Source organism: Strongylocentrotus purpuratus, unplaced genomic scaffold (genome assembly GCF_000002235.5).
Source record: "Strongylocentrotus purpuratus isolate Spur 01 unplaced genomic scaffold, Spur_5.0 spur5_contig_844, whole genome shotgun sequence".
Classification (NCBI taxonomy): Eukaryota; Metazoa; Echinodermata; class Echinoidea; order Camarodonta; family Strongylocentrotidae; genus Strongylocentrotus; species Strongylocentrotus purpuratus.
In genome coordinates, this window is record NW_022145551.1 from 542186 (window position 1) to 558658 (window position 16473).

The 16473-nt window shown below is 38.3% G+C and overlaps 1 protein-coding gene across 1 annotated transcript; it reads right to left on the bottom strand.

The window, feature by feature from the left end:
• Nucleotides 1–392: 392 nt before the first annotated feature.
• Nucleotides 393–11372, bottom strand: LOC583690 (splicing factor YJU2). Its single transcript, XM_795146.5, has 7 exons — nt 11326–11372; nt 9047–9147; nt 7862–8006; nt 6810–6941; nt 5052–5233; nt 2982–3126; nt 393–2151 (listed from the first exon to the last, which is right to left on the bottom strand). Exons 1-7 carry the CDS (start codon nt 11347–11349, stop codon nt 1444–1446), a joined length of 1437 nt encoding a protein of 478 aa, XP_800239.3. The 5' UTR covers nt 11350–11372; the 3' UTR covers nt 393–1443.
• Nucleotides 11373–16473: the final 5101 nt, after the last annotated feature.

Consider the following 16473-nt stretch of genomic DNA (forward strand, 5'->3'; position numbering starts at 1 on the left):
CAAAGAGAGAGAGACAGAAAAAGATAGAGAGTGAGAGAAAGATAACTCTAATAGGAACACTGTCTAAACACGTGGAAGTTGTCTAGAGTGTACATAGGAGAAGTTGACAGGTGAAAGAAAGTACAACTACATGTATAATAGGCCTACAGAGAGTTTTGTTCGAGGATGTACACATCATATACCTGTCAATTATATATATGGTTTGATGTTTTACATATGTTTTGTAAGAAGTTGTATGGAATCCACATTAGACAAATATGACACAGATTTGAAGAACAGTATGATACAATTGAGTTTCAAAATACATTTCATATCATTTAATTTTGTTCAAGCATAAACATTTTTATAAAATATACTCAACAATTTCAGGGATTTAGATCCATGAGTATTATTACTTTTTTTCTTCAATGCACATGCAGAAACATGTTGTGTCATCTACTTGTATGTCCAGTGATTTAGAGTTTGGGTAGTATTCTGAAAACAATGTTATCTTTACGGTAGTAAAAAGTATGTTCATTGTCATAACAAAGTGAAATTGTGCAGAATAGACATATTTCATCTTTGCTCCCGCAGATGCCTACAGGCGTATGGTATGCAGCCAGTTTGCAAAAAATAGTAACCATGACTTGGCCTACTTGCGATTTCTTATGACAATCAACATTACTTTGCTATCAAAACAGATGACATGGTTTTCAGGACACCACCCCAGTGCCATTGCTTAGAAGAGTTGGCCAATCTGTTTTGAGTTGGGCACAGTACGGTGAATACTGCTTTCGTTGGGAAAGTACAAAAAAACAGAATGTACGCCACGTTGTGACCAACTGAAATCAAGTTGGCCAAACTCTGTGTATAGATGGCTCTGATTAAGACTAGAAACTATTCTGAAAAAGTTAACGCAGCCTCCTTTCTTTCATAGCTAATTGCCCTATGATTTGCTAATAATAATAATAATTTGATCAATTTATAGAGCGCAGCTATTATTAAATATACTCTACTGATATGATGAAGAAAAATAACTGCTAACAGTGCTACTTTACAGACACACAATAGCAAAATAGAATCTATTTTAAAGCTCCTGCAAACAAGTGCGTCTTCAACAAAACTTTGAAGAGAGCACCAGATGAGGCTTGTTTTTATGTCTAGTAGGAGTTATTCTAAAGCTTTGGAGCGGCACAACTGAAAGCACAATCTCCAAGATTTACCCTTGTTTTTGTGTGAGGTAGCTTTAGAAGCAGCTTGTCCTGTGTACTTCATTAGTGTTCACAGGCGGCTGGTTTCACTGAAAAATGAATAAACACAATAGGCGATCGGTCAATGTGAATATGTGATCAAATGATTTATAATGCATACAGGAACATGTACAGGGTTGCATACACGTTTCTATCAAGAACTTATTGTATCCCCCCCCCCCCAAAAAAAAAAAGAAAAAGAAGAGAAGCTGGTTCATGAATCTGATGAGGAGTCACTGATATCACTATCACTGAAGTCATAGCCCCCTAGCAGACTCAGTCCACTTGATTTCTCTTTCGCGACCTTCTGCGATGCAACCTTCTGCTTCTTAAGTCCTTCTTGTATGCTACTCGCAAACGAAGCCTCAGCCTCCTCTTGCTTCTCCTCCTCCGTCTTCTCCTTCTTCTTTTCCTTCTCCTTCTCTTCTTTCTCCTTCTCCTCCTCCTCCTCCTTCTTTGCTGTAGTGTTATTACCATCCGAGTTCTCACTATGTGATTCACTATTTTGGTCACTCTCTGCTGCTGAATCAGTTCTCTTCTCAATTTCTCCATTCCCACCTATTGACAATGGTGCTGCATCTGTCGCAGTATGGGATTCAGCCTCAACTTGTTTTGTGGTCAACAGTGCTGCATCCGTTGCAGTATCCGATTCAGCCTCAACTGCTTTTGTGGTCAATGTTGCTGCATCTGTTGCAGTATCAGATTTAGTTTCAACTAGTTTTGTGGTCTGACTTGGACTAGTTTCTGTTGATGATGTTACATTGTCTTGATCCTGTTTGCTGCTGCTGCTATCGCTCTTCTTGACCTTGACTAGACCCGAGAGGAATGACCTTGAGGATGACTTTGTGGATGACTTTGTAGATGACCTTGAGGAGGTGTCTGCTAGCTTCTGTTTCTTGGCTCCTGATGGTCCACCGACTTCCTGTTGATAAAAGGGCAGACGAGAGAAAAAGATGATGAGCTGAATATTTTTCAACAATCACTATGAATATGACGAACAAAGAAAGATGACAAAATATACAGTACCTCATTCTACCCTCAACAGTTGCTGTGGAAGACAAAAGGAACATTCCTTCACTGCTATTATGTAAAGATTGTAGAGCAGGTGTCACATGCATATTCACCTGTTCTACATATTTTTACATAATAGCTGTGAAGGGATGTTCCTTTGTCTACCACAGCAATTGTTGAGGGTAGAATGAGGAACTGTATATTTTGTCCTCTTTCTTTGTCCGTCATGTTCATAGTAAATGCAATTCATATTTTCCATTCATATCTCATACTCCAGATTTGACCCTAAAGTGCTTAATATTTTGAAGGTCTCAAGAGCCTGTGGGGCAGCAAATTCCATGAACCCGCCATCTGAACCGCCAAGCAACAAGAAGTAATGAAACCTGGCATATAATGAAGGAACCAATGAAGTCTAATGTAAATACCTCAGTTTGGGGATAAGTTATGAAGTTATTTTTGATTGAATGATGATTCAGCATTGTATGCAGTATTAGAAAAATTATTTTAGTTTTATTACACAAAGCACATTCATGTTTTTATAAACTGCATGGGTTCTTGGCCATAGAATGAGGAAAAATTCTGAAATTTGGCATACAGATAGAGTATCTCACAAAGAATATTTATCCTGGAATGTATAGCAGGGCCCTCAAGGGGGGTTGATTCAGACCTCCCCCCCCCCCCTCCCACAGCCCTAATATGGTTACGGACATCATCATAATCATACACAAAGACGATGCTTACATCTGTCAGAATATCAGTAGGCCTTTTAAATGTCGTAGAGGATGGAGAAGGTTTGGAGATGCTAGGAGATTCATCATCTTCGGCATCATCATCATCGTCTAGTCTCTTGATTATGATACCGTCTCCTCCCTTGCCAAAGAGTCTCCTACAAGAACCATGTGAGAAAGAGAATGAAAAAAATACAGCAATAGAAATAATATACTCATTGGTCAAGTTAGCAGAAGATCAGGAGACAACCTTGAACATATTATTATTCAAGGTACCTTTAAAGGAACACGTAGCAAAGGAAGACCCAAGCTAAGATGGAGTGACAGTCTTAGGGATATCACTGACCACACTCTCAATAGACTCTATCGAATTGCAGCAGACAGATGCCGATAGAAAGGTCTCATCACATGGGTTACAAGGGTTAGCCATGATCTATAGGACAACGATGACGAAGATGGAGAGAAGGGATCATTGAAAGATGATAACAACCACAAGATTGTCACTCTGTGACGCCCCTGATGCTCCAACATTATAACCTCTGTCATAGCAGAGTGGACAAATATGTAGCCCTTTAACATTAGCATATTGGGTAGCCATTAATACCTGGGTGGAGAGTGGCAGACTTGAAGTAATGTATTAATTCCAGGATGGGATTAGAAACCTGAACTCTTGGATTGAGAGTCGAGTGAATGAACCATGAACATAACAGAGAGAGATATAGAGAAAGAGAGAGAGGAAGAGAGAGAGATAGAAAGAAACAGTGAGACAGACACAGAAAAAGGAAGCGAATTTGTTTAACAATCGATCCATACCTGCCAACCTTTGAAGACTAAAAATAGTAATCATTTTTTATGAGGACTGTGACGGAGCGGAGCAACAGAACGAAGGAGCGAAGCGACCGAGCGGGGGGTGGGTGTGGGAGAGGGCTGTCCTCCTCCCACGGTAGGGAGATTTTGGTATTTTCAACATGTAGGAATGCCTTTTTCCTTCACTTTAAACTCATTTTTCAACACTTATGCAACCCCCTCCCCCATAAAAAATAGGACTAAAAGCTCAAAATTCCCCTGATGAAATAGAACCTGGAGGAGAAAAATAAAGGGCTGTGCATAAGCGTGTAATGAGGTACTCGAATACGCAATTTTGTTGTTGTTGACACAACCATACTACGGTAGAAGTATCCCAGGTCCATCACCGAAAACTCAAGCGATTTTACTTGGAGTTGCAGTTGAAGGCGCTGATTTAATAATAATAATAGTAAACAATGCTGTTTTTAAAACAAAAGATGACAGACTCTCAGAGTTCAAACAGAAATCTGGACATTTGGTCCCACTTTCCGAGTGGTGAGTTGACAGTGATTGAGCTGTTAAACTTTTTTTTGCTCTTGGTACCATGCTGGTGCTCTCCCGGGCACGCTTAAGCGTTGGCCTGGACAATGCCAGGTGAACGGGCAAAAATATATATATATATATATATATATATATTTAAAAAAAAAAAAAAAAATAAATAAATAAAATTAAAAATTAAAAATCGTAATTTTATGACAAAAAATCGTAAGACGTAATTTGAATAAGAAAATCGTAATAATTACGCCAAAATCGTAGTAGTTGGCAGGTATGATCGATCATGCAATCACCTCTTTCATCCCTCCGTCCGTCCGTCCGTCCATCCATCAATTTCAATCCATCAAATTCTTACCTAATCTCCTCTTCATCGTCCTCCTGTTGCTTCAGCCCAAGTGCCTCTTGCTCTGGGCCTTGTTTGAAAATCTCCTCATAGTTAATAGCGCCCTGTCTCATGCTGAGCTCCCTCCCTTCCTCCCTTCCTCCACCTATCTATCCCTCTATCCATCTATCTATCTATCTATCTATCTATCCATCAATTTTACCTTATCTCCTCTTCATCGTCCTCCTCCTGTTGTTTCAGCCCAAGTGCTTCTTGCTCTGCGCCTTGCTTGAGGATCTCCTCCTAGTTGATAGCCCCCTGTCTCATGTTGAGCTCCCTCCCTCTCTCCCTCCCTCCCTCCACCTATCTATCCCTCTATCCATCTATCTATCTATCTATCTATCTATCCATCAATTTTACCTTATCTCCTCTTCATCGTCCTCCTCCTGTTGTTTCAGCCCAAGTGCTTCTTGCTCTGCGCCTTGTTTGAGGATCTCCTCATAGTTGATAGTACCCTGTCTCATGTTGAGCTCCCTCAGCTCCTCAAGATTCTCCATCACCTCCATCTCTAGCTTAGAGTCCTTGGTTCGGTTCTCCAGCACCTACACACCAGGAGCAGAGCAGGCAATATTTGTTATATTATTCTTATACAGCACATAGCGACAGCCATTTACTGCCTTTGTGTTTTTGAAGAAAGAGAAAGAGTTACTAAATAATGAGGTATTTGCCATGACAGGAACAAGAAAAAAACTTCTGAATATAATAAGAGATCGACAGCTAAGCTTCTTGGACCATGTTATACGAAAGAATAGTTTTGGAAAATCTTGTACTGACTGGAAGAATCGAGGGGAGGAGGAGTAGGGGTAGAAGGAGGATTCTGTGGATGAGTAGCTTAATGAGTGGGATTTCTGAAAGAGGAATTGATCTCGGGGAGAATGAATTACTTCATAGAATATGGGACAGAGAGTTGTGGCACTCTATGGTCATCAACGTCTCAGGACATGGCACGTAGAGAGAGTGTTTGAAAAACGCATTTGGTGATAAAGCTGTATTTACATGTACTTTGCGTCCTAAATTTAAATTCTATCACATTTTCCCACCATACAATTTGGAAAAAGGGGTGGACACTTTTTCCCCTTTGAGATAACATGGGTTAAAGAGGTGCGCATTGGCTGGTTTTGCCATTGCGGCCTCCTCCACCCCTTCCCCCTTTTCCGTAAGTCAGTAAGTCAATCTTCTTTCCTATCATCTGGGCCCTGTTTCATAAAACAAAAGTTACAATGACTGTTATAACTGAAATTGCTGCATTTGATTGGCTGAGAGCAAATTTGTTATAGAAATGTGACACTCGTTATTGAAAACAATTTTTATGACTGCTGCTACCGGGTCAAGCTCGCTATCCATAAGGACCATTATTCATAGGGACCGCTATCCATAACGTGTGACGAAATAAATAGTGATCCTTTATGAAGAGCGGCCATTATAAATAGTGAGCAAACCATAGACAATTTGCCTCACTATTCATAAGGACCGCCATTTGTTAGGACCATTACTCATAAGGACCGCTATCCGTAACGCGTGACAAAATGAATAGCGATCCTTTATGAAGAGCGGCCATTATAAATAGTGAGCAAACCATAGAAAATTTGCCTCACTATTCATAAGGACCGACATTTGCTAGGACCATTACTCATAAGGACCGCTATCCATAACGCGTGACAAAATGAATAGCGATCCTTTATGAATAGCGGGCTTGACCTGGTAGTAGTACAGGGCCGTTTCATAAAACGGGTTTTCAATAACAAGTGTCACCTTTCTATAACAAATTTGCCCTCAGCCAATCAAATGCAACGATTTCCATAGCTTATGACAGTCCTTATAAATAGCGAGCAAACCATAGACACTTTACCTCCCTATTCATAAGGACCGCCATTCCTAAGGGCCACTGTTAATAAGGACTGCTATCCATATTGTGTGACTAAATGAACAGAGGTCTTCTATGAATAGCTGCCCTTATAAATAGCGAGCAAAATTACAGACACTTTTCCTCGCTATTCATAGGGACTGCCATTCGTAAGGACCACTATCCATAATGTGTGACTAAATGAAAAGCAGTCTTTTATTAATAGCGGCCCTTATGTATAGCGAGCAGACCCCCTGTACTGGACTGCTACCTACCTTCATGGGGTTTGTGGCATCTTCCTCTGCTTGCTTCTTCTCCTTCTCCTCAGCTGCTTGATAGAGCTTGGCCGCTTCAAACAATCTGATAGCTCCTTGTTCTAAGGTGTAGTCGGTTTGTTGGGGATCCGTCTAGAAATGTAAACAAATTAAACATTAAGTAGCATCATGAAGTTGCGATTTTGAAAGATGTGGTGAAGGGAAAGTTAACTCTGCATAAGTCAAACATGTTGGGGACGGCCAGAGAACGGTCTGACTCATGCATAATTCAACTTAAACAGTATAAATAATACATGTTTTGCATAGTTTGGGTCAAAGATTAGAAGTGATTCAACTTAGGGAAAATCTTGTTCTAGGGTGTAGTCGGTTTGTTGGGGATCCGTCTAGAAATGTAACTAGAAAACAAAGAGTAACATTGTCGATTTGCGATTTTTGAAAGATGTAGTGAAGGATGCTGCAGGTACAGTTAACTCTACAGAAGTCTGAATCTGTCGGGACTGCCAGAAAAAGTCTGACTTTATTATGCACAATTCAATAACGAACATCGCTGAGACAGTTACTAGAAGCTGGTGATCAAGAGGACACAATCACATAATTTCATGCTGATATTTTCGAGAAGTTTTGGCAAAGGATAATGCAGTAGATATAGTTCCCACGGTCATGGAAAAATACATTCTTCTGGAATCTAGTGGAAAGACCCAGAGAAATATATACATTTTGAGGAACCTATCCACAACAAGCTCTACTTTTCCATAGGCTCCGCCACTATATCTCTTAAGTTCTACTTAATGGACATATTCTGAATCTAAAGTGTGGACCGGTATTGTATGTACATGTATATTATAATCATTATCAATATGTTGTTACACTCTTTGTAAAATGAGATATTGTGGAAACCAATAAACTATCTATCTATCTAAACTATCTATCTATACATCTTGTACTAGTCGAACCCAAACAAATTCCACAACACTCACAAGGCGAGTTGCAATATTACCAAACCAATATGTCATAGAGTATTGTTTTTGTTTAGACACCCTGTATATGCTTACCTTGAAGACAACTTCTGAGATGCACCTAGGACATCTGATGTAGAAGCGATAGATGCGCAGTCCCAGGTAGTTCTCATTGTGGACATTCTCTGTCTTGGCGTTGAACTTCTTCCCCTTGTAGATGTACTCGTTGCACACCTTACATCTGAAAACAGAAATGAAAAATTAATTAACAATAATGATAATAATAATAGTGGGTTCTTGTATAGTGCTCATGTCTGCCAGATTTGACACTCCTGGCGCCCACGATTATTACCCTGGCTTTAGCACGGCTGCCATTACGGCGCTCTAGCATTTCAAGGAATTAATTCCTGCCAGGTACCCATTTACATCAACTGGGTTGAGTGTGGCAAATGTAGATCAATGTCTTGCCAAAGGACATTAGTGCCGCGGCGGGACTCGAACCGCGGACCTTGTGATCGACAGTCCGGTGACATATCCACTCGACCACAACACCTCTACATACCATTCCAGACATCTAAGTGTTGACAGATTTTTAAAAGCCTGTCTAATGCCTTACTTTCAAGGAAAAACGTTTGGGAAAATTCAAAAATGGTTGGGAGAATTTACTGTTAATCACTGTTCAAGGGTGTTGCACAGTGACACCTTCAAAGAAAACCATACATATCTTTGTGGTTTGAGAATTTTCTCAGGACTTTTTGCTTGTTAGAGGGCAAGTACAGTAGAATGAATATATATACATAACATTTCATACAAAAATTACATATATTTAAAAATCAACCTTCAACAATGTTACCGAGTCACTTTAAAATATGCAAGCCTCCATTTTGGATTATAATGACAATAGGGAAAAATGCGTGCCTACATTATTATACAAAATGCTGGCTCGCTTGTTTTTTCTCTCCCCTTAGACTAATATTATTAATTTAAAAGTCATGAAAAGGCACTTAATATCAACGAATATGGTCTACAACAACTCCAAATGACAAAATAATCCCAGCTAGACTGTCTAGGCATGTTTTTAAATCAAATTTTAAAGATATCCAATTTGCAATTCAGTGCTACACACGACTTGATAGCCTCAAAAAACTTGAACATTTTCTCTTTGTTGTTGTTGATCATTCACTTTTCATTGATCAGCGATAGACATTTATCATCCGACTTCACCTGATCGGCCAGCGATCAGCCCCCAAACCGATTATCAATAACTGGTTTAATACTCACTGCATGTTGAAAGGTGCCATGATACGGACAGTGTATTGCCTCTCCTTGGCTAGCTTGAGTTTAGGGATCTTCGCAGGATCAAACTCTGGTGGGTAGTATTTCTGAAAGAAAGAAAGAAAGAAAGAAAGAAAATATATCTCATTTAGTTTTAAAGATATCCAATTTGCAATTTAGTGCTAAACATCACTTGAAGTGCATGAACATGGCTTCAAATTAGTGCTGTGGTCAAACGTTTAACCGTCCAGTCTCTGACTGCCCATGGCACTATCCGTTTTCTATCGGACGGTTTTGTTTTCCTGTTGTTGTTTTTTGTATAAATTAATTAGACAAATCATTATTTTCGGAAGAAATTGCCACACAGTCTATTCATTCACTAGTTGAAATGAGGAATGGTAGTTTGTTGCTTTCGGATGATGCTTGAAAATCCAAGGGCATACATGTACATACAGATGAATTTATCTGTAGGGTAGAGCGCCCGGTATTCGGTCACTTAAGGGGAAATCGCTAATATTTTGAATTCTTACCTCTTTTTATTGGCAATCTACCCATCAAAAGAAAAGAAATTTATTCCTCTAACAGGATTTTATAGTCACTTCAAATATAGAATGATGATAAACAAATTACTACCGAGAGAAGGCGGAGCATTTTTCTGCCCAGAATTCGGTCGCGCCGAATAGAATTCGGTCACGCGATTTGTGCGTGGTATATCCGTTGCCAAGGAGTGAAGCTTATTTGCGCACTATTTTCACACAATTGCGCGATAAAGCACTGAATGTCAATCCGTTGACCGAATACTGGACGAGCGATACCGCATGGCAAGGGTATCGTATAAATACCTCTTGCACATCGGCAAGTGCGTCATTTGCAAATTCGCTGCGATGGAGCTAACACGGAAGAGCTCCTCTTCACACACATACTAAATTCATTGCGACAGCACACGTAGTTGTTTCGCAATAGACTTCTACATATGGCTATGCATGTTAGCGCATGTACTAACAGAACGCAGAAGTGCATAAAGTTGTGAGACACTGACCAATTTCGAGCTAAGTTGGAGATCTTTCCGGGGCCCTAAATCTGATTTAATTTTGAGAGTTAAGAAAAGTTGTTCAGCTGCCTGCTTTGTGCCAGTTTCGTGGCTCATAAATTATTTTTTTAATTGTTACAGCTGTTGAAACGGCGGTCTGACCGAATACTGGGAATGGACCGAATACTGGATGCGCTACCCTAGGCCTAGACCGAATTTTCCGTCTCTTTCGTTCGTTAGCCTCTTATTGGGGTAGGGTCGGCTCTCTCTTTAGAGACGGAAACCGTCTATACACATTCCCTTGATAACGCCACGGCCATTTCAGGTCGTAGCGTTTTGCCCCCAAAATCCCCCAAAATGTCATTTTACCTCATGCATTGATTATTTAAAATTAGGAGAAGGTTATACTACATCGGTTCCACTTACCAACTTGACTGAAATAATCCGTTTAATGGTCCCTTTTAAGGAAATTATGGGTCAAAATCAAAATCCATGTTGAAATCTTGCAAGCCATGTTAAACTCTCGCTGCGCACGGAGTCATCTAAATCAATCTCATCCCTTCTAGTCTACGCCGAAGGCAAAACGATTATGAAGGAAAAACTGTGCGCCATCTACACGTTCGTAATGGCGTTATCACAGTTTTTCCTTCATAATCGTTTTGCCTTCGGCGTAGACTAGAAGGGATGAGATTGATTTAGATGACTCCGTGCGCAGCGAGAGTTTAACATGGCTTGCAAGATTTCAACATGGATTTTGATTTTGACCCATAATTTCCTTAAAAGGGACCATTAAACGGATTATTTCAGTCAAGTTGGTAAGTGGAACCGATGTAGTATAACCTTCTCCTAATTTTAAATAATAATGCATGAGGTAAAATGACATTTTGGGGGATATTGGGGGCAAAACGCTACGACCTGAAATGGCAGTGGCGTTATCAAGGGAATGTGTAAAGACGGTTTCCGTCTCTAAAGAGAGAGCCGACCCTACCCCAATAAGAGGCTAACGAACAAAAGAGACGGAAAATTTGGTCTACCCTAGGCCTACTGCGCGACCGAAAACACCAAGATAATTTTCTTACATAGGCAACACACAGTCACACAACCATTCAACAACGTAGGCGCATAAGCTCGGCAGAGATAGTTATAGACAACGAAAGGGAGACATGATATGATGATTTCATTGAAACATTCACAGTATCTTAACATTGAAATGACTCTCAGATGTTGAAAATGTTATCATGCAGGAGCTACTTACATTTAAAACTTTTCTCTCAGACATCTTCGGGAATTTTCTCTCCTTTCTCTAGAATCTAGACAAAGATTAGTTATCTTGCTTGGATAGATAAACGTATAGGCCTAGGCTACCGTATAGGCTACAATGAATGGTAGCTTCAAATCGAAAATATCGAAGCTTTTTTAGTTTGATTGGATGGCATGATTTTACTTCTTCAAATAAAATCTTCTGATACACGAACATATTTTGCTAACATATATTCAAATTTATGGATGTTTTTTTCCTTGGAACCTAGTGACGAGCTAATACTTGGAATCTAGTTTGCATACATTCCTTTTTACTATGTCGGGAAAGCCTCGCGCAAGTTATTCAGGTTGTCAAGAACAAACTTTGTTTAAAAAGTATGCATATTATTAAACCAGTCTATCAAGTGGCGGCAATCAACTGATTAGAACTGGCACTTTAAAGAGAGATCGTCGTGAATTGCATTTTGCAGAAATGTATTCATTTATATATTTATGAAATTCGCTAATACATCTTGAGGAGGGTAAATAAAACAAAAATAATAAATAAATACACTCAGTTAAAAAGAAAGAAAAATTGGACGCTCTTTTCTGTTCAGAATCGTTTATACCGGGAATTAATATAGGCCTATATCAAATAAAAGAAAAGTCAATTGTCTACCAACAACGATTAGGATCAAGTTTTGAACCTTCACCGTTGAATAGGCACATTTATTTAATCCTTAGAAGCTCTAATTAAGAAAATTGCAAAATTAGTAGCCATTCAAATATTAACGAACATGTGCATCCGTAAGACATGCATTCTTGTTCGACAATAAAAAGAAAGAATGAGAAACAATAAGGAGGACTGAGCTTTGGATGTCAACTGTTGTCCGTCAAGACTGCATGCGGTTTAAAAAAACACGGCCAAAATGCCTCCCCTTTTAACTCAAGATCGTGGATCGTGGATCGTGGACGAAATTCAGGATAGCTACACCATTTGAATGCCCAGATACCCCATTTTATGCAATGTTCTTTCAGAGACTCGTTTATTGTTAAATGCAAATGGAATGCTATGATTCCAATTACTTTATCTTTAATTTGATATATAATTAGATAAGTTTGTATTGAATTTTTTATTTGACAATATTGATTATAAGGTCACTAGTTGACGGCTATATACGCAGCCGCGCGTCCAGAAAAGGCGTCGAAATGGTGTATTTTTTTTAGCTATACGGTGACGTCGACGTTTTTCTTAAAAAAGGGGTGTTTTTCCCCGGTGTTTTTCAAGCGCTGATCGCACAAAAACCCTAAAATAAAGGGTATCTGTTCAGGTTCAGGTACGCCATTTACGTCCATTTCAGTAAAGGTTTGATACACCATTATAGGTTTTATTCCAGAGGTTGATGAACACAGTTGAGTAGCACTTGTGTATGCGAGTGAACCCCCCCCCCCGCCCCCCTCACCCCCCAGGTTTGCGTCTGTCTACCCCACCCGGCCCCCCCCCACTCTCTCTCTCTCTCTCTCTCTCTCTCTCTTTCCCTCTCTCAATCTCTCTCTCCCACTCTCTCTCTCTCTCTCTCTCTCTCTCTCTCTAACTACATGAAATCCGTTTAAAATTTTCACAGAGTTTAGACTTCAGAGGAAACTCTACTTACAAATGACCTGCGAAATTCCATTGACGATGGTAAAATGCTTTTTTAAAGATATTGTCAATCAAATTCTCGTTGCATTTTTTGTGTGTGGAGTCACCCGTGGACACAGTTACGCCTTTTCGACGAATCGATGGTTAACTTAAGTCAGGCGCGTACGCAGGGGGGAGGGGGGGGGGTAAACCCTCCCCCCCCTTGAGTTTTTTTTTATATGTATGTTTTATGTATGATTTTGGGGAAAACCCTCCCCCCCCCCTTTTGATTTTTTTTTTTTTTTAATAAAAAAAAATTATGCCAATGGCTGACCTCAAAAAGGTGACCTTACCCCCCCCCCAAACAAAATGTCAAATTTTCAAACTTCGAGACCAAAAAAAAAAAATGTCCTCTTACCACCCCCCCCCCCCACCCCGCTTATTCAGCGGCTGGCTGAATCGTTGCGAAATTTTGGGCCTGATTATAAACCCCCCCCCCCCCCCTTGAAAAAATCCTGCGTACGCCACTGACTTAAGTACCAGTTGAGAAACGGGTTTAATTAGAGATCTTTTGAATATTTTAATTAAAAAATGTAATCATATTTATACACCTTTACCTCATGACAAGCTTTCAACTTCAATTAGATGTTCGAGGTCGAGCAAACATACAGTTAACAACTAAATTATTCACACCCCTATCAAGTTTTGTAATTTTTTAAGTACGTGGAAAATTGATTTGTCCCAATTTATGTTTGTTGAGAATGGGACAAATTAAAACTGAAATCTAAAAGTATTCAACATTATGCCCTAATTCAACAAAACAAAAACATCACATTTACAAGATGTATATATAAATAATTTATTTGTTAAGTGTATAATGATTCTACTAACAACGCGTAATATAGGCTTGTTCAATATTGTACTTTGATTATTGAATATTACTCGTATCTAGACAACAGATGAATTAATTCGCATGGGGCACTCAACAAAGATGAAAGGCTATGAATAAAGTTAGGTTGAATAACAAAAATGGTCTAGGTAGGTCTATTATTTTGCAACCCATTGATGTTTCGAAGTTAAATCGATGTATTCCTATATATTTTTTTAATTTAATGGAACTTCTTCGTTTATGAGATGTATATTTCCATTCTAAATTATGTGGAGTTGTGAGAGTGCACGTGAAGAGGGAGGGAGGGAGGGAGTGTGTGTGTATGTGTGTGTGTTATAGAGAGAGAGCGGGGGAGGGAGAGAGAGAGGGAGAGAGAGGGAGGTAGAGAAAGAAAGAAAGAGAGAGAGAGGGAGAGAGAGAGAGAGAGAGAGAGAATGAGATTTTAAACAAAATCGCTACCCTGAGTAACGGGTCTGCAACAAATTGGATGGGATAGAAAGCCCCACCATCGCAAGCTATGTGTAATAAGTGTAATTAGTGGTGGGGAGGGGTCTTTGTGCTTCAAAAATTAATTTATGTTTATTTATTGTTATTTTCACCCATAGACTCCCCCAGTTTATGATAAAACATATACACACTTTCTTTGCCCTAAAAAAGCTTCTTGGGTATTCAACATTTTGAATGTTGTCCAACAAGTAAGTAACAGAAGTTAGCACAAGTGCTAGTCGAGCCTAGTTCCATTTTTTTAGCAAGATTTATTTTAAATTTGTTAATAAACATGAATGTAAACTTGTTTGTTTTGTATTGACATGTATACAAAACTAATAATACAGTATCATGTTACTTTTGTACATTTTTTTTCTTTCTCTCTCTTCCATTTAATATTTTTTTCTTTCCTATCAACGTTCTGTTATATAAAATGTAATTTTCAAAATAATACCTATAATGTTCTCTCAGTAACTGTGTTAATTTATTATGGGCGTTCCCAACTCAAGCTATGCTTTCCGGGTTTTCGCCTCCTTCCGTATCTGAATTATTTACTGTATACTCTATGTTGAAATAATTGTTACATATATCATGTATATATACATTGTGTTTCATATTGTACTGTTGAGAAGGAAATAAATGTTAATAAATACAATACAAATACAATATAAAAGAAGCCAACAAAATAAGTTTGAGTGCTATAGCATTATAATGAAAGATACAAAATCTGCTAACATATACAATCATCACTATGTTCATAAAATTAAAAGTATGTATTCATTAAAAAAAATCATACAGATGTACGTATATGCAAACATACTGTAATATTTAAGGGCAGCTGTAATCGTTAACAAGGAAGTGTATACATATATACATGGAAGACAAGTAAAATAATAAAAAACCGACGGGGGGTGTTGAGCCCACGTCATTTACAATTATAGGTGAAAAGTTGTCTCTGAAAAGATAACCTCGATGTTTATAATTTAATTTCATACAAACGAAATACAAAATTGTTCTTGCGTTTTCATACATTTTAGTTGATAGAGTAAGCCACTTTGTTACATTCTGATTTCTGAGCTGTATCATCTGACAATAATCGACTAAGAGTGTGGTAGTACATTGTTTACCAAATTATACACACAATTATGTTGATACAAGAAGTTCATGAAGTTGAAAAGTATTTGATATTTCTAGACTTTGAAAAAGATGTTTGGAATCTGTTTAAGTAGACTGAATTTAATTGCTCTTATTGCCATACATACATACATACACATACACACATACAATATTATGTATACATTATATTATACATCATTAAGTGTAGACTTATGTACGAAATTCCAATCTTAGTATGAATTTGGATGAAATATATATGCAGTGGATATTCACCATTATGATTTGCAGACTAACAGGTGTATTCACACAAATCCAATCACAGTATGATATCATATAAAACATAATATGCAATGAATAATCACCATTATGACGTGCAGACTTATGCACAAAAATCCAATATCAGTATGATAGCATATGAAACATGCATGTACATTGGACTAGTGTCCCTCTATAAAGGGACACTACATTGGACTATAACCATTACGATGTGCGGACCTTTGAACACAAATCCTATTTCAGTATGAAATTACATGACATATATATATATATATATACAATGGACATTCACCATTAGAATGTGCAAACTTTATGCACACAAATCCAATCTCAGTATGATATCATATAAAACATGTATGTGCATGGGACTATTATCATTACGATGTGCGGACCTTTGCACACAAATCCTATCTCAGTATGAAATTACATGACATATATGCGATGGACATTCACCATTAGAATGTGCAAACTTATGCACAAAAATCAAATCTCAGTATGATATAAAACATAATTTATATGCAATGGATACTCACCATTATGAAGTACAGACTTATGCACAAAAATCCAATCTCAGTATATCGTTTATGTAATATTTATGCAATGGATACTCACCATTATGAAGTGCAGACTTATGCACAAAATTCATTCTCAGTATGATATTGCATGACATTATATGCAATAGATAGTCAACATTATGACGTGCAGATTTATGCACAAAAATCCAATCTGAGTAAATACATATATGCATTTGACATTCACCAGTATGATGTACAGAC

Excerpts from the sequence above, each read along its gene's own strand:
- LOC583690 (XM_795146.5), bottom strand. The coding sequence starts at position 11,349 with ATGTCTGAGAGAAAAGTTTTAAAT. Across the intron at positions 9,148-11,325 it reads CTGAGAGAAAAGTTTTAAAT|AAATACTACCCACCAGAGTT; the intron begins GTAAGTAGCTCC and ends TCTTTCTTTCAG. Across the intron at positions 3,127-5,051 it reads GACGATGAAGAGGAGATAAG|GAGACTCTTTGGCAAGGGAG; the intron begins GTAAAATTGATG and ends TGGTTCTTGTAG.